Source organism: Bufo bufo, chromosome 2 (genome assembly GCF_905171765.1).
Source record: "Bufo bufo chromosome 2, aBufBuf1.1, whole genome shotgun sequence".
NCBI lineage: Eukaryota > Metazoa > Chordata > Amphibia > Anura > Bufonidae > Bufo > Bufo bufo.
In genome coordinates, this window is record NC_053390.1 from 740,545,357 (window position 1) to 740,567,990 (window position 22,634).

The following is a 22,634-nucleotide window of genomic DNA, read 5'->3' on the forward strand; positions in this document are numbered from 1 at the left end:
CCGCTTCTAGGGTCCATCTCCTTCATGCGGTAGCTTCCAGTGTGGAAGGCAGTATCTTGGTCTTCCGGGCACACGTTCATCAAGTCTTACCGGGTGCCTTCCTAGGCACCGGTGGATACTGTTCTAGGCAGCAAATTCTTGCAGGCGGCAGTGAGTTACGCATCCTCGAGGGTGTTTTTTCTCCATGGGCATGTGATTTTTTCCCTCCCCGTGGACTGCTTTAGGATGTCCCACGGTCCTGTGTCCCCCAATGATACCAGCGAGAAAACGAGATTTTTGTGAAACTCACCTGTAAAATCTCTTTCTCGCGGGGTTCATTGGGGGACACAGCTCCCACCCAGTAATTTCTGTTTGCTGTGATTGTTGGGGAGCCAGTATGGCCCCAGTTCTGGTTTGATCCGACTGGCGTTGGTCAGTTGTTGGTTGTTTACCGTATGATTATTTTCTCCTACTCCTATGTCTTGGGCACAAACTGATATGCTCTCTCCAGGCTGGAGGGGGTATAGCCTGCAGGGGAGGAGTTATCACTTTTCAGCCTAGTGTCGCCTCCTAGTGGCAGCAGCAAGCTATACCCACGGTCCTGTGTCCCCCAATGAACCCCGCGAGAAAGAGATTTTACAGGTGAGTTTCACAAAAATCTCGTTTTCTTGTCCACAATTGCGGATAAGAATAGGCATTTCTTTGATAGGGCTGGTCGTTCCGTTCCATAAAATGCAGAACGCACACGGCCGGTATGCGTATTGCAAAACAGATACGGTCGTCTAAATTAGCCCTTATGTGTGTGATTCAATGCCCAATGTGAAAAAAAATAATTTGTATATACACTCACCTAAAGAATTATTAGGAACACCTGTTCATTTCTGTTGAGACATTCAAATGGTAGAGTCCGAATTTGGCGTAAACAGAATGAGAACATGTATCCATCCTCTGATGGCTACTTCCAGCAGGATAATGCACCATGTCACAAAGCTCGAATCATTTCAAATTGGTTTCTTGAACATGACAATGAGTTCACTGTACTAAAATGGCCCCCACAGTCACCAGATCTCAACCCAATAGAGCATCTTTGGGATGTGGTGGAACGGGAGCTTCGTGCCCTGGATGTGCATCCCTCAAATCTCCATCAACTGCAAGATGCTATCCTATCAATATGGGCCAACATTTCTAAAGAATGCTATCGGCACCTTGTTGAATCAATGCCACGTAGAATTAAGGCAGTTCTGAAGGCAAAAGGGGGTCCAACACCGTATTAGTATGGTGTTCCTAATAATTCTTTAGGTGAGTGTATATATTTGCACAAAAAAAATGTAATTCTACGTTTCTGACAAAGCATTCCTTTTTAAGAAGCACTCCAACAACCTTTTTTTTATTTTTTTTATTATTCTCTGGCCCTCGGAAAGGTACAAGACATAAATTGTAGGGAGGCTAATCTTTTTCACTAGTGGCTGTAGTTGTGAGATGGTCACTTCATTCTGGTCCTCAGCTTCAATGCGAGTCTCATAGTAATGAATAGAGAACCTGACTTCCTGTCCACACATAAGACGCTGTGTCCGTCACATGAATCTGCTGAGGACAGTGGACAGCTCACAACCACAGCCACTGGTAAAAACAAAAATCACCACAATTTACAACATGTACCTTTCTTAATGGGCCAAAGAATTTACATTTTTGTGGGAGTGCTTCTTTAACAAAAAAAATGCTTTGAAAAAGAAGAAAGGCGAACGGATTGTCTGTAATTCAGAGTAAATCATCCACCATTAGAAAGAATAAACCCACGACAGTAAAAACAGTTTATTATAAATATTGAGGTTTATTAATAATCGGTAACTCACAAATACAAAATCCTCATTGAAAAGTATATACAGGACTCATTACAACACAGTGTGCCTAAAAACATACGAAGGCTGCAAATTCCGTGAAACGTCAAAAGATATGAAGGCCTACAAAGAAGAAAGATGGTAAAATAGCATTTCTCTGGTCTGTGAGTAGGGAATAAAATAAGAAAATATTTCATACACATTCCTGCATATTCCTTTAAAATGATGCATTTAATTTTTTTTCTTAATTGGTTGGATGTTCTATATTTCTGGCTTAAAATTGTGTTAAAAGATAAAAAATAAAGGTATCTTGTAAGTCTCCACAAATTAAAATAAAATAAATTCACATTAAAAGTGCTCCTGTAAAGAAAAAGGAATAGATCATACAATGCTAAAATGGATATTTATTTTTCTTTTACATTTCCAAATTAAAAACAAATATTTTCCTTCAGTTGGTCAGTAAATAAGACCTTTAATATAGATACGTCAGTTTACTGCTGCTGTGAGAGAATGATTATCTATAAGGTGATCCTCATGATAATAGAAGGCGTTGGATTGGGATGACAGTACGATAGCTCTGTTTTTCTTCTTGATAGGCCTATAGATGCCCAAAGTAGAGCACTGCATTGATAAGTGTAATGTGTGATGCACTAATGGAGTAGCTCACCTCTCTTCTTGTGCTAACAGACAAAACAAAGGAAGAAGTTAAAGGCTATGTACACCTTGGGAGGCAATTTTTGTTTATGACTGCTTTTCACTCATTTTTGGTTAAAAATCATATTTTCAATTGGCCTTTATTAAAAATATTAAGCCGTTCTGTTACAAAGGGTTAACTGTTTTGCTAAGCATGTGACTGGTACTTTCACGTTCACTTTGTGCCCTCATCTAATAACCCTTATCTCTGAACTACTAAGAGGTCATAAACACTTATTTAGGCCACATTCTTAACAGTTAAGATAAGAAATATGAGTGTTTATCAGCTCCCCAGCTGATGAAAAAGAGAGAAAATCCAGAAGCTGCTACTAGAGCATCTCAGCTCTGTACAGAAAAAAAGGGCTCCATATTTTTGATAAAGACCTATTGAAAAAAATATTTTTAGCTCAAAATGAGTACAATGCAATAATAAAAAAATGTCCCAAAGGAGTACATCGCCTTTAAAGACCCAGGACAGGAAGTAGAATACATGTTGTGACTTCAAAACATTATAGCCAGAAAACAATCCAGCTGATTTTTTATTAAAAAAAAGAAGAATATTCAGATATAGTTTGTTAGTATGTAATAAATTTTTTTTTATGAAAATGTCCCTTTAAAGGGGTTTCTGTGATTTTGATATCGATGGCCGACTTCTGGTACCTGTGCCAATCAGTTGTTTGAAGAGACTGTGACGCTCTGGTGAGAGTTGTAGTCTTCTCACAGCTTACCAAGCACAATGCTGTACATTGGATAGCGGCTGTGCTTGATACTGCAGCTCAGACACATTCACTTAAAAGGGAATAGGCTGTGCCTGGCTGATCCTTTTAATTTCATGGAAGTAAGCTGCTGCCAAAGGTGTCTGTCAGCCGCTTCTTCTCCGTTCAGGATGTACAGATGTAGCCGAGCTAAACTTGACTCTGATAACACATGGCACAGTGTTACCTCAGTTATTTCCTGACAAAAGCCATTGAAATCTATTGAAAAGTTAGTTATCTTTTTCTTGCCACTCTTTACTTAATGCGTTAACCATCAAGTTTAGCTCGGCTGCATCTGTATGCATGCTTGGCTGAGCCAAGTGTGCATGTGTTTCGAGGAATTGGGGGAGACAACTGATGGCTGAAAAGCTATAATGTATGACATTTCCATGGATCACAAAAAACAGGGGAAGTCATATCAGGCCAGGTTCACACACAGGTTTTTGATCCAAAAAAAGATTATTTATTTTTTCCTTCCCTGCAGGATTTTTGACTTGGGAATTTTAAATACTAATCACTGATAATGGAATTAATGTAGGTTGGGGAGATGCTGAGCTCAGGGATATAAGGCCCCTTTACACTGCTAGATAGAGCAGACTATTGTAGGGAAGGGTGCGTTCCTTCCCAACGATCGTCTGCTCATCAGTAAAGTAGACCACTGATTTACATCCAGAGATCCCCTCCACAGTATGGAGAGGAATGATCGCTAATAACATCGCTCGTCCCCATACAGAATCACTGTTTGTAGGCGACAGAGTGCTGTCAGATGGCATGATCTGCTGCCGGAAAACCATGATTTAGGTGACCGCACAAACGATCTATTACCCGTTGAAAGAGCGAAACGGTAATCAGCGCCCCCCCTTACACTGGCAGATAATCGCCAACGAGCATTCCTGCTTATTAGCTATTATCTGGCCGACTCTCGTCCACTGCAGTTTTCTATTATTTGATTATGCAACCAGTTGTTTAAATGCTGCCAGGACTCCTAGAGAAAGCCTGTGAGTCCTGCTTCTCCTGTCCATACGCTGATAATTGCCAGCAGCCCTGAAATACAAGCTTATGTAAGATAGGCAGGAGAGCTGGACTTAAACAACTTTTTACATAAAAATACCAAATTAATTCCCAGAAAATAAGGCCAGGTCCAGATGTATATAAAAATTTTGCACAGAAGTGAGAACATTCTGCAGGTTTTCAAAATTATCCACCAAGTCTAGCCCTGGTCTAAGCCAGAAGCCAGCCAACTCAACCACAACCTTACCAGATCTGAACATGACAGCTTCCTTGTGAAGAAGTCCCAAAGTGAGCGCATTACTCACTGACTCTACACGCTTTATACCATGTAGAATGCTTACCAAATGACAGTGTTACTGATCCTCCTGCTCCTGCCTGAGATATGGAGAACAGTCCAGAACATTTTTCAGCTGAGCAGATGTCGCCCTCTCAGAACACATGGGGCAGATGCTTTCTGATTCCAAAAGCCTGGGTGGAAGAGAACAAATGGACTGATGTTATGTCGTATGCGGCAATGTACATGGGTTATGGATCCCACAGGATCAGCACATTCCTTTATCATTCCCATGGGCTGACATGTCACATTATGGGCTCATGCACATGGCCGTATTTATCTTCCGTGTACTGTCGGTTGCTCACAGATAGAACACTGACCCCCAACGCCCGGGCCCCTCATACAGATTATACTTACCCTGCTTCCTGGCACCTGCGTTGCTCCTGATCCCCGCGCAGCCGTCGCTGCATCTTCCCATCGCGCGGATCAAAACACCCGGTGACGGGGGGAGCAGCAAATAGCAGGCCGTGACGGGGACGAGCCTCCCTATCATAGCGGCTGTGAGAGATGCAGCGGTGCCAGGAAGCAAGGTAAGTATCATCTATATGAGGGGCCTGGGCATGTTTTATACTTTGGATAACCCCTTTAAGGGTATGGCCTCCTGGAGCGGATTTTCTTCAGCAAAATCCACACCAGATCCATGGCCAAATCCACATATTTTCAATTCAGATTCATCAAGGATTTCCCCCTCTTTATTGCAAAGGATGAAATCTGCGGTGGCCATCCGCAGCATAAATGGACGTGCTGTGGATTTCAAATCTGCATTGCAGGTTCATTTACACTGCAGATATTTTTCGCAGTGTGCGGATGACATTTCTAAAAATCTCTTCCACTTTGCTGGTACTGTAACACTGCAGATCGGCAATGTTTATGACAGGTGTGAACGTGCTCAGAGGTTTGGCAGGGGCTTGTCTCCCCCTGCTCTACTGCATGTGCTTATGGGGGGCTCGGCTAGATGGCTGCTGGACACCTATTTTAGGTATAACCCCAGCTTTGGCTGGCTGGTCACCTTGATTCAGGAGGAGCCAATACCTATACCAAGTGTCAGCTTCCTGAAGCCAAGGTCTCCACCTATGGGATTCATCAGTGATCTCAAATTGGTCACCCTTCCATTTTCACTCTCCGCTTACGTTTTGAACTCTGAATGCAGGGCTGGGAATTCACAATGTGGGCAGATGCACCAGTCGTCTTTAACCATATGCCGACCCTGTCAGAATGGAAAAACAAAAATATGCATTCTGTGCTGGTTCATTTCATTGAATAAGTCACATATTAGAGCTTGTCTCATACTGATTTCTCCTACAGATATAGAGGGACACATAATAGGGTAACATACCGCAGGTCTGATATTGTTGCAAGTGGCGTTTTTTACGCCACCCTTGCCACTTTTCTGAAAAGGGTTGAGGTGAGGGCGGGGAGCGGGCATGGCAAGCAGCCATAACAAACTTACTTTCATTTAAGGCCTCTTGCACACGGCCATTGTGTGCCAATGGCCATACTGCGGCATACACGGGCACCGGCCCGTGTGCACTCCGTATTACTGAGGCAGACCCATTCACTTGAATGGGTCCGCAATCACGGAGATGAGGAACGAAAGCACGGATCGGAACCCCACAGAAGCACTACAGAGTGCCTCCGCACAGCAAAAAAATAGAACTTGTTCAATTTTTTTGCAGAGCGGACGGATCACGGACCCATTCAAGTTGAATGGGTCTAGATCCGTCCCGGCCGCACGGACGTCCCCAATGCACGGAACGGACCCACATCGGCCGTGTGCAAGAGGCCTTAGACAGTTTTTTGGGCTCTGAGCTGCGTAGATTTCTGTTTAGGCGCACGGACTGCCGGAACATGAGCCTAATGTATGATGAGACTTGCACCTTAAGGACATCCTCTGACAGAAGCAGGAGATATCAAGAAAGCACCAGTCTTGATAACGTTGTGTTGATCCTCTGTTATTCTTCCTAGAAATTTCGGTTTAATTGATAATTAGGTGTTACCAGTTAGGGGTGTGTCCCTACATACTCTGATACTGTCCAATTACTGCTGATTGTGTAGGGACACACACCCATTTGACAGGGGGATGGTAATAGCTGTCATTTTATGAATACATTTGTAGAAGGCATAACAGAGCAACAGCCCAATGTCAGAAGTTCCAGAATGATTTCATGTGGAATGCAAGTAAATTCTACAACAGATCTGTTTGGAGTTGTGAGATATTCCCTGTATATTTGGAGCTCTATTGTATCAAATCTGAACTTTACAGATTAATCTTGCAGAATGGAGGTTGGTTCGTCTTAAAGGGCTTCTGTCACCCCCCTAAAGTAATATTTTTTTTTTTGGCTCCTTAAAATCCTTATACTGCGATTTATCAATATATAGTGCTCTTACTCATTTTCGTTCAGTAGTTTGTTCAAAAAACAGACTTTTATAATATGTAAATTACCTCTCTACCAGCAAGTAGGGCGGCTACCTGCTGCTAGCTGCATCCTCCATTCATAATGACGCCCCCTCCTCATGTTGATTGACAGGGTCAGCGAACGCGCTCGTCCTCTGGCTGGCCCTGTCTGCTTTAAAAAAATCTCGCGCCTGCCCTATATATTGATAAATCGCAGCATAAGGAATTTAAGGAGCCAAAAAAAATAATATGACTTTAGGGGGGTGACAGAAGCCCTTTAAGTGCCCTTTAAAAAGTGCTACCCAATGTCAATGCACTGACAAAACTGGACATAAGTGGGAAAGCTGGCAGCATAGTCTATATACATAATAACCTCTGATTATTCGCATATTGAGCTACTTACAGTTGCTACACAGTACGGTAGGGTGTTCTTGCAGCCTGGACAGAGAAGCTCACACTCTGGGAGTTTGAAGTCACAGAATGGGCACGGTGTGGTCTCTTCTTCCACCTCTGAGGTGTCTGGTCGCCTAGTCCGTAGACCACAGAAGTGAGTTACTTGTACAACAGCGATGTATGACCCCTATACGTCTGGACATTGCATCCTGAAGGTCTTACCTAACCATGGCCTCAATCTTCTTCTTGTACTTTCCATCTATTTTATTACGATATTCAGGCCTCATCAGCATGGCGGCAAAGCTGAACGCTGAGTTCTTCAGACCAGCTCGATGACATTCGATTACTGTCGAAGTCAGGATCGGGACTATGTCTAGAAGCACAAGGGAAACGTGAAAACCAAACGGCAGAAATGGTGGAACCCATCACAAAGCGAAATACTGTTCAGCGACTAGTATGAAAGTCATGAGAGGTAACGCATTCAGACACTTACGGGATGGAAATTTACTTATGTTATTGGCAACACGTATCAGCATACGGGCTCCTTTCATGTGGTCTCCACGCTTTACATGGATCTATACAGGGAAGATAAGATGCTCAGGTAACTAGAAGGATTCTACAGTACACTTACAGCATGGTGATTTAAAGGGAACCTCAGGGGGACAGGGCAGCTGTATCACTCAGACATAAGGGGTACAAGAGGGGCTGATTAATGCCAGAACTATCACTCTCTATAGCAATGGATGGATTAGATAGATAGATGAAATCACTACCTTGACTAAGATGTAGCTGTGAAGAATCATTAGGTTTGTCGCCATTTCTGCAGGAATCTTGATCTTCTGTGTTTTCAGTTCCATATACATACTGAAGAGCACGTCATGTGCGTTTCGATAATTACCTTTTCATTAAAAGATAGATATGTTTGAAGATGATTACTTTCCCAGCTAGTGTTACAGCTATACCACTAAGAGGCTCACTACACCATGGCTCTTTATATAACGGTGATACATTCTCGTTTTTACCGCTCCGTTAGTTGTAAAGCTAACCACCATAATGTATATGAGGTGTTCGAATTTTAGCTACTACAAAAGAATCCAGATTAAATCAACAATGTCAAGGCGAATGGCAAACTGAAAGCTATAGGCCCCCGACAAAATTGTTAAAGGGGCTTCTCTACTTTACATCTCCAAACACCCTACAGGTTACTCTGGGTTGATAGAGAGGGGTTCGGATTTACCACCCTCAATTATTTGTCCATTGCTCCAGAGGATTCTTCACCGCATGTTATACTATGTGTGAGTGTAACCAATAAACTTGAAACTAGAACTTCCGTAAATCAAACAAGCAGCTCGTTTATTTCAAGGAGTATTGTGTTCTACATCATCTTCCCTGTGATGGGACTACAAGGAAAGTGCTGTGAGGTTCCGAGCTCAATAAAACCACAGAAATAAGGTAATAATGCACTTAGTAAAGTAGATGCGAGCATTATATATGGACCAAGCCCTCACTCTGATATGATAAAATCGGAGACACTTAGCCAATATATTTTGATCAAAACACATCTGTGCCCGCCTACCAAGCGCCAAGGTGGTCTCAGGTCAGGGGGGTCCTACGCTAAACCTACCTAAGCCGTTGGGCTTCTATGTTCAGGAGCGCAGCCCCCGCACATATGGTGTGCTGCTCCTAGTCACCTCCATGTGCATCAAGCAACCAATGGGAGGAGGAGTAAGAACACCCATATGTACCACCTAATCAAGGCGCTCTATTTTATAGGAAGGGCAAAAGTGCAGAGGAATGCTACTCCTAAGATAAAGTAGGTGCGCATTCACAATTGAAGGTACCACTCCCTCAAGCAAACACTACATAGACAAAAAAATCACAAAGATAAAAACATCCTGCACGGCATGATATATAAATTTGCGGATGTCACTGGCCATATTATTGAAGAAAATTACAGAAATAAGATAATAATGCACTTAGTAAAGTAGATGCAAGCATTATATATAGACAAAGCGCCTTGATTAGGTGGTACATATGGGTGTCTGCTCCTACTCCAATCGGTTGCTTGATGCACATGGAGGTGACTAGGAGCAGCACACCATATGTGCGGCGTCTGCGCTCCTGAACATAGAAGCCCAACGGCTTAGGTAGATTTAGCGTAGGACCCGCCTGACCTGAGACCATCTTGGCGCTTGGTAGGCGGGCACAGATGTGTTTGGATCAAAATATATTGGCTAAGTGTCTCCAATTTTATCATATCAGAGTGAGGACTTTGTCCATATATAATGCTTGCATCTACTTTACTAAGTGCATTATTACCTTATTTCTGTGATTTTCTTCAATAATATGGCCAGTGACATCCGCAGATTTGTATATCATACCATGCAGGATGTTTTTATCTTTGTTTTCTCTGTGATTTTTTTTGTTTATGTAGTATATGCTTGAGGGAGTGGCACCTTCACAGCCAGTACTGCTGTGGAGCATCCAGGTGCTCTTGTGCAAACTGTAAACGTGCAGCAATGTTTTTTTTGGACAGCAGTGGCTTCCTCTGTGGTATCCTCCCATGAAATCCATTCTTGTTTAGTGTTTTACATATTGTAGATTCGCTAACAGGGATGTTAGCATATGCCAGAGACTTTTGTAAGTCTTTAGCTGACACTCTAGGATTCTTCTTCACCTCATTGAGCAGTCTGCGCTGTGCTCTTGCAGTCATCTTTACAGGACGGCCACTCCTAGGGAGAGTAGCAGCAGTGCTGAACTTTCTCCATTTATAGACAATTTGTCTTACCGTGGACTGATGAACAGCAAGGCTTTTGGAGATACTTTTATAACCCTTTCCAGCTTTATGCAAGTCAACAATTCTTAATCGTAGGTCTTCTGTGAGCTCTTTTGCTGCGAGGCATCATTCACATCAGGCAATGCTTCTTGTGAAAAGCAAACCCAGAACTGGTGTGTGTTTTTTATAGGACAGGGCAGCTGTAACCAACACCTCCAATCTCATCTCATTGATTGGACTCCAGTTGGCTGACACCTCACTCCAATTAGCTCTTGGAGATGTCATTAGTCTAGGGGTTCACATACTTTTTACACCTGCACTGTGAATGTTTACATGGTGTGTTCAATAAAAACATGGTAACATTTAATTCTTTGTGTGTTATTAGTTGTGATTGTCTATTGTTGTGACTTAGATGAAGATCAGATCACATTTTATGACCGATTTGTGCAGAAATCCATATCATTCCAAAGGGTTCACATACTTTTTCTTGCAACTGTACATGCATACTTGGCTTAGCCAAGCATGGATGTGTTGTCAACGGGGAGAGGGGACTATGCTGCTGCCATAAACCTCTGACAGTGGCTTATCTCCCCTGAGAACAAAAGGACCAAGAACTGAAACTGAACTGTCCGATCCTTATCTGCCCTGACATTATTTCTCCGGGGAGAGTTGGGACCTAAATAACATTAGAGTGTTGGCCAGTTACCCTGAAGTTGACAGGTTTGGACAACCTTTATGTGTATGGGGGCCTTACGCTCACTTCTTCACTATAGGGTCTGTAATTTAGTGATAAACTTTGGTACTGACCGATAACAGTCTTGCTTAGATTTTGTAACCAGATTCAGAATTTGACTGCTTGCAAGAGAAAACTCTAATGGTCCTGGAATATGGAATAAGCCTCCTGAGACAGCTTTTGTGGTACGTGTTCTCAAATTTACAGCTGAGATGCAATGCTACATCTATCCCAATGTACTAAACGTGATCATGCAGGACTGTGCACACACCACAGTACAGGGCATATGGATTGGCACAGATGAATCATCATCTTCTCTAGCTGTTTTATATACAGTGGCACCTTGGGTGGCAAATTAATTATATAGTGACCTGCAGACTGCTCCTCCCTGGCTATGATGATGGCTGTGCGGGCTGCTTCCCTGTATTGCTTTAGCGCCATATACAAGCGGAATAAATACTTAGCATCCTAAAAAAAGGAAAAACATAGAATGTTAAATATATAGTCGATATATCATGCCATCAATATTACACTGATATGTAGTTATTTACAAACCTTAGGCATGCCGTCACTTTCACCCATTAGATAGTCTATCAGCTGATTGGTCAGCATCTCATCTTTGGCCTGGCCAACCTGATAAGGAAGACATATATTAAAGGGGTTCTCCGGGATTTTGATATTGATGGCCTATGCGCAGGATAGGTCATCAATATCAGGTTGGTGGGTTGACCAGCTGTAAGAAGAGGCTGCGGCACTCTGTGAGCGCTTAGGCCTCTTCCTAGGCCAGTGACATCACCAATCAATGATCACATGGCCTAGACGAAGCTCCGTTCAAATGAATGGGGCTGAGCTGAAATACCAAGCACAGCTACTATCAAAAGGATGGCGCTGTGCTTGGTAAGCTGTGAGGAGGCCATGGCACTCACCGGAGCTCTGCTGCTTCCTCAAACAGTTGATTGGCGGGGGTGCTGGGAATCGGACCCCTTTAATCACATATTGATGACCTATCCTGAGGATAGGCCATTAATAGAAAATCCCGAAAAAACCCTTTAAAGGAGAAATCAATACAAAAAAACATAACCGAATTGGAGCAGATGAACAACGGTTTATTATTTGCATCTTCTTACCGTATCGATTGCCATTTCTATGGCTGCATTTTCTTCAGTAGTTGAGCACTTTAAAAAGTGTTTCAATGCCTGAAAAATACAACACATACAGATGAAAACTATAACAGGCTTTGTTAATACAGATATTGGCAAGTTTCTGCTTGTGCGGCTACAAGTTCAGAGCTCAGTGAGCATTCTCTCCTCTGCTGCCTCCTCTCAATACCGTAGCTTGTGTACCTGTGTCTTCCCCCCCTTCCCTCTCTCTAACATGCCTGTGAAACATGCTCAGAGCTGGCGTCATGCAGCCATAACCTGCTGTGTGTGAGCCAAGCTGCCCGCACTGACCACAGCTCAGTGATTAGCACTGAGCGCTGGGGTCCTGGGTTCGAATCCAGCCAAGGACAACATCTGCATGGAGTTTGTATGTTCTCCCCCGTGTTTGTGTGGGTTTCCTCCGGTTTCCTCCTGCACTACAAAGACCTACTGATAGGGACCTTAGATTGTGAGCCCAATTGGGGACAGTGTCATGCTAATGTCTGTAAAGGGCTCCGGAATATGTCAGCGCTATAAGGGGGTAAAATAATAATAAAACATGATTTCAGGAGACTGCATTCTGTAACCATGAGGCAGCAGCTTCAACAACATTATGCAGGCTAGGCTGCAGAGGAGCTGCACAAAAGACAGATTTTTAATTAACACTATAGACTATAGATTTTTAATTAACACCATTGGCAAAGATAACTCGCACCCTAACTCAGTTGCGTCTATACATTTTGAACCTTTTCATTCTGGGAACCTGGTGATAGGACCTCAGGTCTCACTCCTTGCTCTAATGTGTAAACAGGGACTCGGTCTCTTCCCTGTGGCTGACTTCCTGTGAACTACAGGATGACATCATCATCAATCAGATCCCTTCTGGCTGCTCTCAGGGCCCTCCCTTTGTATATCTCTGTGTTCTGTTGATATAATGTCTCTTCTAGCTAAAGGATCAGGTGAGTAGGTTTATAGTTGGTAAGTGTATACAGTGATAAGCTGCAGTTATATAACTGCCTGTCTATGCCATCTGTGTGTGCTGACTCTCCAGTGTAGTTCTATGAGATGTAGCTTTAAAATGGTCTCACCGCTTGCATGTATAAGGTGACAGGACAGCGAAGGTAGACAGGTTTAAGCTCCATCTTATAGGAGAACATGGAGACCCTGCAGTGTGAGGGGACAGCAGCTGTGTCACTCATCTGTCATGGCTGCCCTCAGAGGACACAGAGGGGACAGAGTCTCACCACACTGCATTTCTCTGCCTGCAAAGCCAGGCATAATGGAAAATGTAGGATTCATTAGAAAAATCATATCTGAGAGGAAGAAAGAATCAAGATGGCTGACAATCTACAAAAGTAGACATGAAATAAAACAGGTATAAACAAGACATATATATATATATTTTATATATTCTTTTACCTACCCTTGCATGTTGACCACAAAGCAAAAAAAACTTCCCTGCTTGAAAATGCTTCTTCTCTCCCTCGAAATAAAGTGCGATACTCTGATAATCTTCATTACTGGTGTCCTCAGATCCTGCAGGATGCGGACAGACATCTGTCAGATCACTGCACATAATCAGATAATCCTAATAACTGACACACTTGTCCTGCTAGGGAATGTGTCAACCATATCTTTAGATATTTTAGCCGATTAAATCCAGCTACTGATGCAGTCTTTTTTTTATATTTTATTTTATGTTTGTAGATTACTATTTTCTATACATCATTATGGGGGCAGACACCCTGCTATGAACAGCATTAAGAGACATAAAATGTGGAGGTCTTCGTTGAGGTCTATGGGAGTGTCGTGGACATGCTCTGTGACCCGTGCAGAGGTAACTGTGCAGGGAGGGGAAGTAGATAAGGCGATTTTCACACTGGCGTTTTGGCTTTCCGCTTGTGAGATCCGTTCAGGGTTCTCACAAGCGGTCCAAAACAGATCAGTTTTGCCCTAATGCATTCTGAATGGAAAAGGATCCGCTCAGAATGCATCAGTTTGCCTCCGTTCAGTCACCATTCCGCTCTGGAGGCGGACACCAAAATGCTACCTGCAGCGTTTTGCTGTCCGCCTGATGAAGTGGAGCCAAACGGATTCGTCCTGGCACACAATGTAAGTCAATGGGGACGGATCCGTTTTCTCTGACGCAATCTGGCACAATAGAAAACGGATCCGTCCCCATTGACTTTCAATGGTGTTCAAGACGGATCCGTCGTGGCTGTAGAAGACATAATACAACCGGATCCGTTCACGACGGATGCATGCGGTTGTATTATTGTAACGGAAGCGTTTTTGCAGATCCATGACGGATCCGCAAAAACGCTAGTGTGAAAGTAGCCTAAGCTGTGAACATTGTGAATGATTGACCCTGTGTTATCTATACAGAGGTGTTACCTTTCATTGTAAGCCTGCCTAGATTGATAATGAGATGGCTACTGAAAGGTGATCTCTACAGAACAGGAATTGTCAGCATGCTATTAGGCTGTGAAAGGATTTTTTTCTTTTAAATATAGATAGTGGCATGGGAAATAAAAAAAAAACCACACAAAAACTAATCAGTAGTTCATTTTTGTGATGACGTATTCCTTTTAAATAGGATCTTTTGTAACTGTTTAACTGTTAACAAAGCGAGGACACTTAGTACCTCTCTGAATACCGGTCCATGAACACTCTTATATATTATATATGAGCAAATAAAAAAAATGCCTGCGACTGTGATTAACTGGGGAGCCAAACCACATTACAGAATATAGCACAAAGTATTACATAAGAATGAGATATGCAATTGACACTAGAGACAATGACTGACAATACAAATCATTTTACACTGAAACAGATCTCCAGCAGTTTGCAGGTGAAGGGACTGACAAGCGCAAGGTCATACCTATAACATCAGCGTAGATCTCCATCTGGTTGTGCTGCTGGGCCAGCTGGAATGCTTCATTGTTGCACTTGGACAATACTAAGAACTGAATTGCTGAACCATAATCTCCAAGACGGAGGAAAAACCTAATAAATAAAAAAAAACACATGAAAAACCCACACACACAATAAACATTAAAGAGGTTGTCCCACGAAAAATATTCTATGGTTTTAAAACCAGCAACTGGATCTGAATGCTTTTATAATTGCTAAATTAAAAATGTATTATAGCTACTGAGTTATTCAATGAAATCTATCTGTACAGCGCCACCTGCTGTTTGTTTGTTTTTTCGAATTTCTCTATCCAACTCGCGGTGATGGACGCACATGCTCAGTTCCATCCTTCCACGGCCACCAGATGCAGCACAAAGGACATGACCCCTGAGCTGCCGGCTTGTAATAAATCTAGAAGGTCTGGATCTATGTGAGGTACAGGGCTGGTTGCAGAGACTGCCGTGTATTATATATATACAAATACATGAATATGCAGATTACCTTGCAACCATCTTTGCCCCCTCCAGCGACTGGGTCTCCTTCACAATTCCAACTGCTTTCTCAGGATTGTTCAAATGGTCCAAGTAGATCCGGATGACATTATCCCAGTCTCTTGCATTCTCATAAGCCAAGGCGGCCTCTTTATATCTAAAAAGAGGCAAAAGAAGATGTCAGCATCCTTGAATATGATTTAAAGTCGATCAAAATTGTCCATATTAATGGGAACCTCCAGTTACGTTGCTAACTGGACGACTGGAAAAGTGAGCAGTCTAGTCAACCATGTGAGGCTCTCAGCATTGATTGGAAGTATGGGCCACTGGACCGGCCGCTCTCCTGACGTTGAGGGGGATGCAGTCAGCAACATAACTGGTCCCCTTTAAATATTTCTCATGTGTAATGTAATGTAATAAATCCCCCTACCCACCCAGCAGGACCTATGAAGGCAACTACAGTATATTTACCTGCCTGGATCTGGCTCACTGGGTCTCAGACTGTCTGCACTGCACTTTGAGTTCCCGCATGTAAAGTTCCTGCACGGACGGGGTCATGTGTGCTGCTGCAGCCAATAACAGGCCCCAGTGGTGACGTGTGCTCATGTGGCTCATGACTGGTGGGTCACATGTCACTTCTGAGGCCAATCTTTGGCAGCAGTGGTGCACATGACACAATCTGTGCAAAAAGTTTACATTTGGGGACTGGAAGAGCAGGGAAGAAAGCTGAGGTCCCACAGAGCTGGAATCAAGCAGCGGGGAACAAGTAAGTATACTTGCTTTCACAGGTCAAAACAGGTTGGGTGGGGGATTTTTTTTTTCTTTTCCTTCTTTTTTAATTTAACATCTTTATTATTATACAAACAGTACCCAAAAATGTAATTAGAAATTGGTATACATTTTTCAAACCCCCCCTATTCTTTCCCCCTCCTCCCCCCCAAGCCTGATGCGTGCACCCCCGCCTCCCCACCCAGCCCCCCTTGAATAAATAAGGAGAAGGGAGGAGAGAAAATGGTGCAAGGAAAAAAAATAATAATAAACGCAGACAGCTTAGAGTCAGTACAGAGGTCAGGCAGTGAAGAGTCAAATCCAGAAGACAGACAGATGTCAGTGCATGAAACAGGCAAACAAGCTAATGACGCACCATTGCAGGAAACTAGAGTACCAGAACTTATTGCTTAGGTATCTTCCCATAGGAAAGTGCCTGAAGTACCCCATTGGCTGGGGAAGACCAGGGTGCGTACGCTGGCCCTTTGGGAGCTGGAGGGAGTGTGCCCGCCCTACATACACAGCAGACACGGAACTCGGCCTGACTGGAGGAGAGCATCGCCGGCAGCACTACTCCAGTGGCTGGGCAGGAACAGGGGACCGCTGGCACTTGGACACAAGAGCGAGGAGCGGAGAGGTGGCGGGCACAGACCACCACCTTAACAACCTTTTTGACTTCCAAATCTCCTGAATAGTCAACCATTGTAAAAATAACTGAAATAAAGTGGCCTAAATGGGGGAAATGCTCAAAACCCCCAAACACTGTATAGTGTTTATGACCGGGGGAGCAATTCCTCCGCATGTGATCCGTTGCCAACGGCAATCCCCAGCAAAAATACATACAATGGAGCATGTCGGCAGCGGACCACATGCACCATAGTGGCATCCTACGCGAGATGGAATAGTGTGTGGATGCAAATATAAGTCTCGTCTCGTCTCGGCGAGAGGGATTAGCCAGTGTTGTCAGTTGCATATCATTGTGAAACACCTTTCGCAGTGATTTATCAACTATTGTAAAGCCTAATTTCCCCACAAAAACTTCCCCTTAACAATTGATTACAACCCGTTTCTACATTTCACACCATGTTTGTTGCCTCAGTTATTTCTACTTACAGTATACAATATATGAATATATCTAAATCATCGTTCTCTAAGACATAAATCCTTTTAAAAATTGTTAACATGCTGCAAAGAAATGAACCTCCTAAGGGTCCATTCACACGTCCGTAAGTGTTTTGCGGATCCGCAAAACACGGACACCTGCAATGTGCGATCCGCAATTTGAGGACCACACTTCACAGACACTTTAATAGAAAATGCCTTTTCTGGTCCGCAATTGCGGACAAGAATAGGACATGTTCTATATTTTTCAGGAACGGAATTGCGGATCCCGAAAAAACGGATCCCGAGAAAAACAGATGCGGATCCCGAAAATGCGGATACGGATCCTGGAAATGCGGATTCGCATCCGTTCCAGCCCTATTGAAAGTGAATGGGTCCGCAAATTGCGGAACGAATGCGGACCCAAATTACAGACGTGTGAATGGACCCTAAAGGATGAAACAAAGTAATGGCGCTCTACAGAACTTACTTCCCATCTGCCTCCTTTGCTTTGGCATACTGCAGGTGGATCTTGGGAGAAGACACATTAGGAAGCAGTTCGCCAACCTTTGCCCTAAACCAAAATAAAAATGACTGATTAGGGAAAAGTAAAAAAATAAAAATCTGTAAAAAAAAACAAAAACCTGCAAAGCATAATTCAGGTATATAAGGTACAGTATAAAAGAAAGATTTCTTACCAGTTTTTACATCGGATGTAGACAGAAGCAGCTTTGTCATAGTACTGGCCCTTCTCGTAGAGCTGAGCTGCTTCGGAGAATTGCTGTTATAGAAGCAAATATGAAAAACATGAGCAACTGCATATAAGGCTACTTTAACACTAGCGTTTTTCTTTTCCGGCATAGAGTTCTGTCACAGGGGCTCAATACCGGAAAATAACTGATCAGTTTTATCCTAATGCATTCTGATTGGAGAGCATTCCGTTCAGGATGCATCAGTTGAGTCCCTCCGTTTTTTGGACGGAGAAAATACCGCAGCATGCTACAGTTCTCTCTCCGGCCAAAAATACTGAACACTTGCCGGAATGCTGGATCCGGTATTAATTTCCATTCAAATGTATTAATGCTGGATCCGGTACTAAGTGTTCCGGAAAACCGGATCCGGTTTCCCGATTTGCGCATGCGCAGACCTTTGAAAATGTGGAAAAAATAAATACCGGATCTGTTTTTCCGGATGACAACCGGAAATGACGGATCCGGTATTGCAATGCATTTGTCAGACAGATCCGCATCCGTCTGACAAATGCATCCATTTGCGTCCGGATTGCCGGATCTGGCAGGCAGTTACGGCGACGGAACTGGCTGCCTGAATCCTCTGCCGCAAGTGTGAAAGTACCCTAAGTCAAGTCCTCATTTCACAGGTCAATGACAAGAAGTACCTTCATGCTCTCCAGAATAGCTCCACAGTCCTTCTTCAGTACTCTACTGGGGTGTTTGAGAGCCTGATTAACCCCGCGCCGGATGTCTCCCATACGGATGGACATTCGAGCCACTCCAGCAAGACATGTTTCATCGTGTTCCTGATACTGACATAAACAAACTTCTATTAGACACTGTAAATTCCCACAACTGGTATGTTACGCCTCAGGAGAGGTCATCAATATCAGATCAGTGGGGGTCCGACTCCCAGCACCCCAGCCGATCAGCAGTTTGAGGAGACCACAGTGCTCCAGTCCAGAGGATAGACTATCAATATAAAAATTCCAGACAACCCCAGAAATATAAGAAGCAAATAATGATAACGGTAAAAAACCCTTCTCTAGTTTTTGTGTGTTCTTATAAGTTAAAACAGTTGTTATGAATGGATCTTGTGCATATGACACATATGTAGAGCACATAACATAAAAGCAACCACTGTAGGAGATATATGGCCCATGGGTATGGGGTCCAAGTTCAGGTTTGGACTACTCCATTTTCCATTGGTGGCTTCTCACCACAGATATTAATGTTATTACCACAACTCTACTTTATTCCTTCGATGGGGTTGTGCAGCGATGGGGTTGTGCAGCGATGGGGTTGTGTAGTGATGGAGTTGTGTAGCTGCGGTTGTGTAGTGATGGGGTTGTGTAGCTGCGGTTGTGTAGTGATGGAGTTGTGTAGCTGCGGTTGTGTAGTGATGGAGTTGTGCAGATGGGGTTCTGCAGTGATGGGGTTGTGTAGCGATGGAGTTGTGCAGCGATGGAGTTGTGCAGCGATGGGGTTGTGCAGCGATGGAGTTGTGCAGCGATGGGGTTGTGTAGCTGCGGTTGTGTAGTGATGGGGTTGTGTAGCTGGGGTTGTGTAGTAATGGAGTTGTGCAGCGATGGGGTTGTGCAGCGATGGGGTTGTGCAGCGATGGGGTTCTGTAGATGCGGTTGTGTAGTGATGGGATTGTGTAGATGGAGTTGTGTAGTGATGGAGTTGTGTAGTGATGGAGTTGTGTAGTGATGGAGTTGTGTAGTGATGGAGTTGTGTAGTGATGGAGTTGTGTAGTGATGGAGTTGTGCAGAGATGGAGTTGTGCAGCGATGGGGTTGTGTAGCGATGGGGTTGTGTAGCGATGGGGTTGTGTAGCGATGGGGTTGTGTAGCGATGGGGTTGTGTAGCGATGGGGTTGTGTAGCGATGGGGTTGTGTAGCGATGGGGTTGTGTAGCGATGGGGTTGTGTAGCGATGGGGTTGTGTAGCTGCAGGAATCTTCTCCTCTGCATTTGCCCCTTCTTTTATCTTAATAAAATGTGCGAATAATATGTTCTGTCATATGCACTGTATATGCAAAGAGATCATACACCATACATGTTCATACCATGCCGTCTCCAGTCATTCCTTTCTCATAATGGGCAAGAGCATTTACATAGTCACCCCTGGAGGAGAAACAAAGAAATATCAATGCAGTTCAGACAAGGGTATAAATACTATGCAGACAGAACATGGAATGGTAGAATATGGATCTCCTCTGGTTGTGCAGGGTCTGATCGATCCTACTGTAAGAGAGACACGTCTGGTTGGAGTACTATGGCTGGATATATATATAATGTGGATGATCAATTGTCCACTGAATCATTTGTGCAATCTGACCAGCAACGTGGCAGACTACACTGTCTGGCTGCGAGGCAGTGTCTCAGAGCAGGAGAAGTCCTGTAGAGACCTCGGTTTTAAACACAAAATTTCGAAAGATACATTTAGACAAAAATTTTAAGAAACTATATCAGATTAATATGAAAATCAATTGATAAAAAATGACCCAATCATACACCAAACTTTAGAATAAGATCTAATCCGCTTTAATATAATACAGATTTAAAGAGATATACCAGTTATATCAAGTTATCCCTTATTAACAGGATAGAGGGGGACAACTATTAGATTGGTGGGGGTACCTACCCACCAATTACAAGAGAATGTGGGCCTTGTATCCAGCGCTTGGCTATTTCCGGCAGTCCCACAGAGATAACTGGAGCGCCAATGCCTATGCTCGACCTGCCGTTCTGTTTATTTGGGGTAAGGCCCTCTGTTTTAATGATCGGTGGGGGTCCCAGAGGTTAGACCCACCCCGCTGATCTAATAGTCATCTCCTATCCTGCAGATACCCCTTTAAAATGGAAAGAGAGAAGAACACCCAGAGAACGGACTCACGTGAACTCCAGCTGTATGGCATACTCCTTTGATATAAATGGGATCTGGTTGGGAGCCAGCCGCTTTGCAAGCTGTAGAGCGCTATCCCAATGCTGCAAGTCTCTTCTGACCTAAACAGAATGCAAATGTCTGCAGTTAGCAGGGCCAACGACTACGTGATACCTAAGAAAGAGCATAGACTAGAGCGTATTCTGCATGTTCACAAAATGTTCATATCTGATGACAACACAAAGCAATACAAAAACATGGCAGCATGGGGACAGTGCCTAACAATCTGCAAACTTCTAGTAACGAATTAGAAAAATTATAATAAAGACATAACAAGTAATGTAAAATATGCTTACCATTGCTTGACTAGCATTTTAAAGTGCCTAAGGGTACTTTCACACTAGCGTTTTTATTTTCCGGCATAGAGTTCCGTCCTAGGGGCTCAATACCGGAAAAGAACTGATCAGTTTTATCCCCATGCATTCTGAATGGAGAGAAATACGTTCAGGATGCATCAGGATGTCTTCACTTCAGTCTTTTGACTGATCAGGACAGAGATAATATGCTACGGTTTTATCTCCGTCCAAAAAAACTGAAGACTTGCCGGAATTTTTTTCCATAGGAATGTATTAGTGCCGGATGCGGCAATCAAAATACCGTCCTTCGGCAGACCTTAAAAACTGTGAAAATAAATGCCGGATACGTTTTTCTGGATGACACCGGAAAGACGGATCCGGCATTTCAATGCATTTGTAAGACAGATCAGGATCCTGATCAGTCTTACAAATGCCATCAGTTGGAATACGTTTTGACGGATCCGTCGCCGGAACTGCTTGCCGGATCACTCTGCCGCAAGTGTGAAAGTACCCTTAAAGTGAACCTGTCACCGGGATTTTGTGTATAGAGCTGAGGACATGGGTTGCTAGATGCCACTAGCACATCCGCAATACCCAGTACCCATAGCTCTGTGTGCTTTTATTGTGTAAAAAAAAACGACTTGATACATATGCAAATTAACCTGAGATGAGTCCTGTCCCTGACTCATCTCAGGGACAGGACTCATCTCAGGGGGACAGGACTCCTCTCAGGGACAGGACTCATCTCAGGGACAGGACTCCTCTCAGGGGGACAGGACTCCTCTCAGGGGGACAGGACTCCTCTCAGGGGGACAGGACTCCTCTCAGGGGGACAGGACTCCTCTCAGGGGGACAGGACTCCTCTCAGGGGGACAGGACTCCTCTCAGGGGGACAGGACTCCTCTCAGGGGGACAGGACTCCTCTCAGGGGGACAGGACTCCTCTCAGGGGGACAGGACTCCTCTCAGGGGGACAGGACTCCTCTCAGGGGGACAGGACTCCTCTCAGGGGGACAGGACTCCTCTCCTTTGTCATGAGGAAGGACCCACATATCCAAGAGGTCTGAAATGCGTTGATTTACACTTGTATACGGATTTTACTACGCTGGAATAAAGTTACAATACTTCACCTGAACTGAGCCGGATTTTGCTTCATTATTTTCAGGATTTTACCGCATCCAGGTGCGGCATCCGTGCACAACAGGTGATCTAACCACCGCAGGTGAGAGCTGCCTTACAACTTTACCATCTCAGGGACAGGACTCATCTGAGGGACAGGACTCATCTGAGGGACAGGACTCATCTCAGGGACAGGACTCATCTCAGGTTAATTTTTTAC

The 22,634-nt window shown here is 43.8% G+C and overlaps 1 protein-coding gene across 1 annotated transcript in view; it reads right to left on the bottom strand.

The window, feature by feature from the left end:
- Positions 1–1,776: 1,776 nt before the first annotated feature.
- Positions 1,777–22,634, bottom strand: part of WDR19 (WD repeat domain 19) — a 70,780-nt gene continuing 49,922 nt past the window's right edge. The window contains exons 20-37 of the mRNA XM_040418970.1: positions 20,953–21,062; positions 20,123–20,180; positions 18,719–18,865; positions 18,021–18,103; positions 17,813–17,896; positions 15,464–15,610; positions 14,931–15,055; positions 13,470–13,582; positions 12,035–12,103; positions 11,463–11,540; positions 11,279–11,375; positions 8,172–8,296; positions 7,892–7,973; positions 7,621–7,771; positions 7,409–7,532; positions 5,741–5,817; positions 4,618–4,744; positions 1,777–1,940 (exon numbers count right to left, since the gene is read on the bottom strand). Of these exons, the coding sequence (XP_040274904.1) occupies positions 4,630–4,744; positions 5,741–5,817; positions 7,409–7,532; positions 7,621–7,771; positions 7,892–7,973; positions 8,172–8,296; positions 11,279–11,375; positions 11,463–11,540; positions 12,035–12,103; positions 13,470–13,582; positions 14,931–15,055; positions 15,464–15,610; positions 17,813–17,896; positions 18,021–18,103; positions 18,719–18,865; positions 20,123–20,180; positions 20,953–21,062 (1,785 nt within the window). The 3' untranslated portion in view covers positions 1,777–1,940; positions 4,618–4,629. The remainder of the gene's footprint in view (positions 1,941–4,617; positions 4,745–5,740; positions 5,818–7,408; positions 7,533–7,620; positions 7,772–7,891; positions 7,974–8,171; positions 8,297–11,278; positions 11,376–11,462; positions 11,541–12,034; positions 12,104–13,469; positions 13,583–14,930; positions 15,056–15,463; positions 15,611–17,812; positions 17,897–18,020; positions 18,104–18,718; positions 18,866–20,122; positions 20,181–20,952; positions 21,063–22,634) is intronic.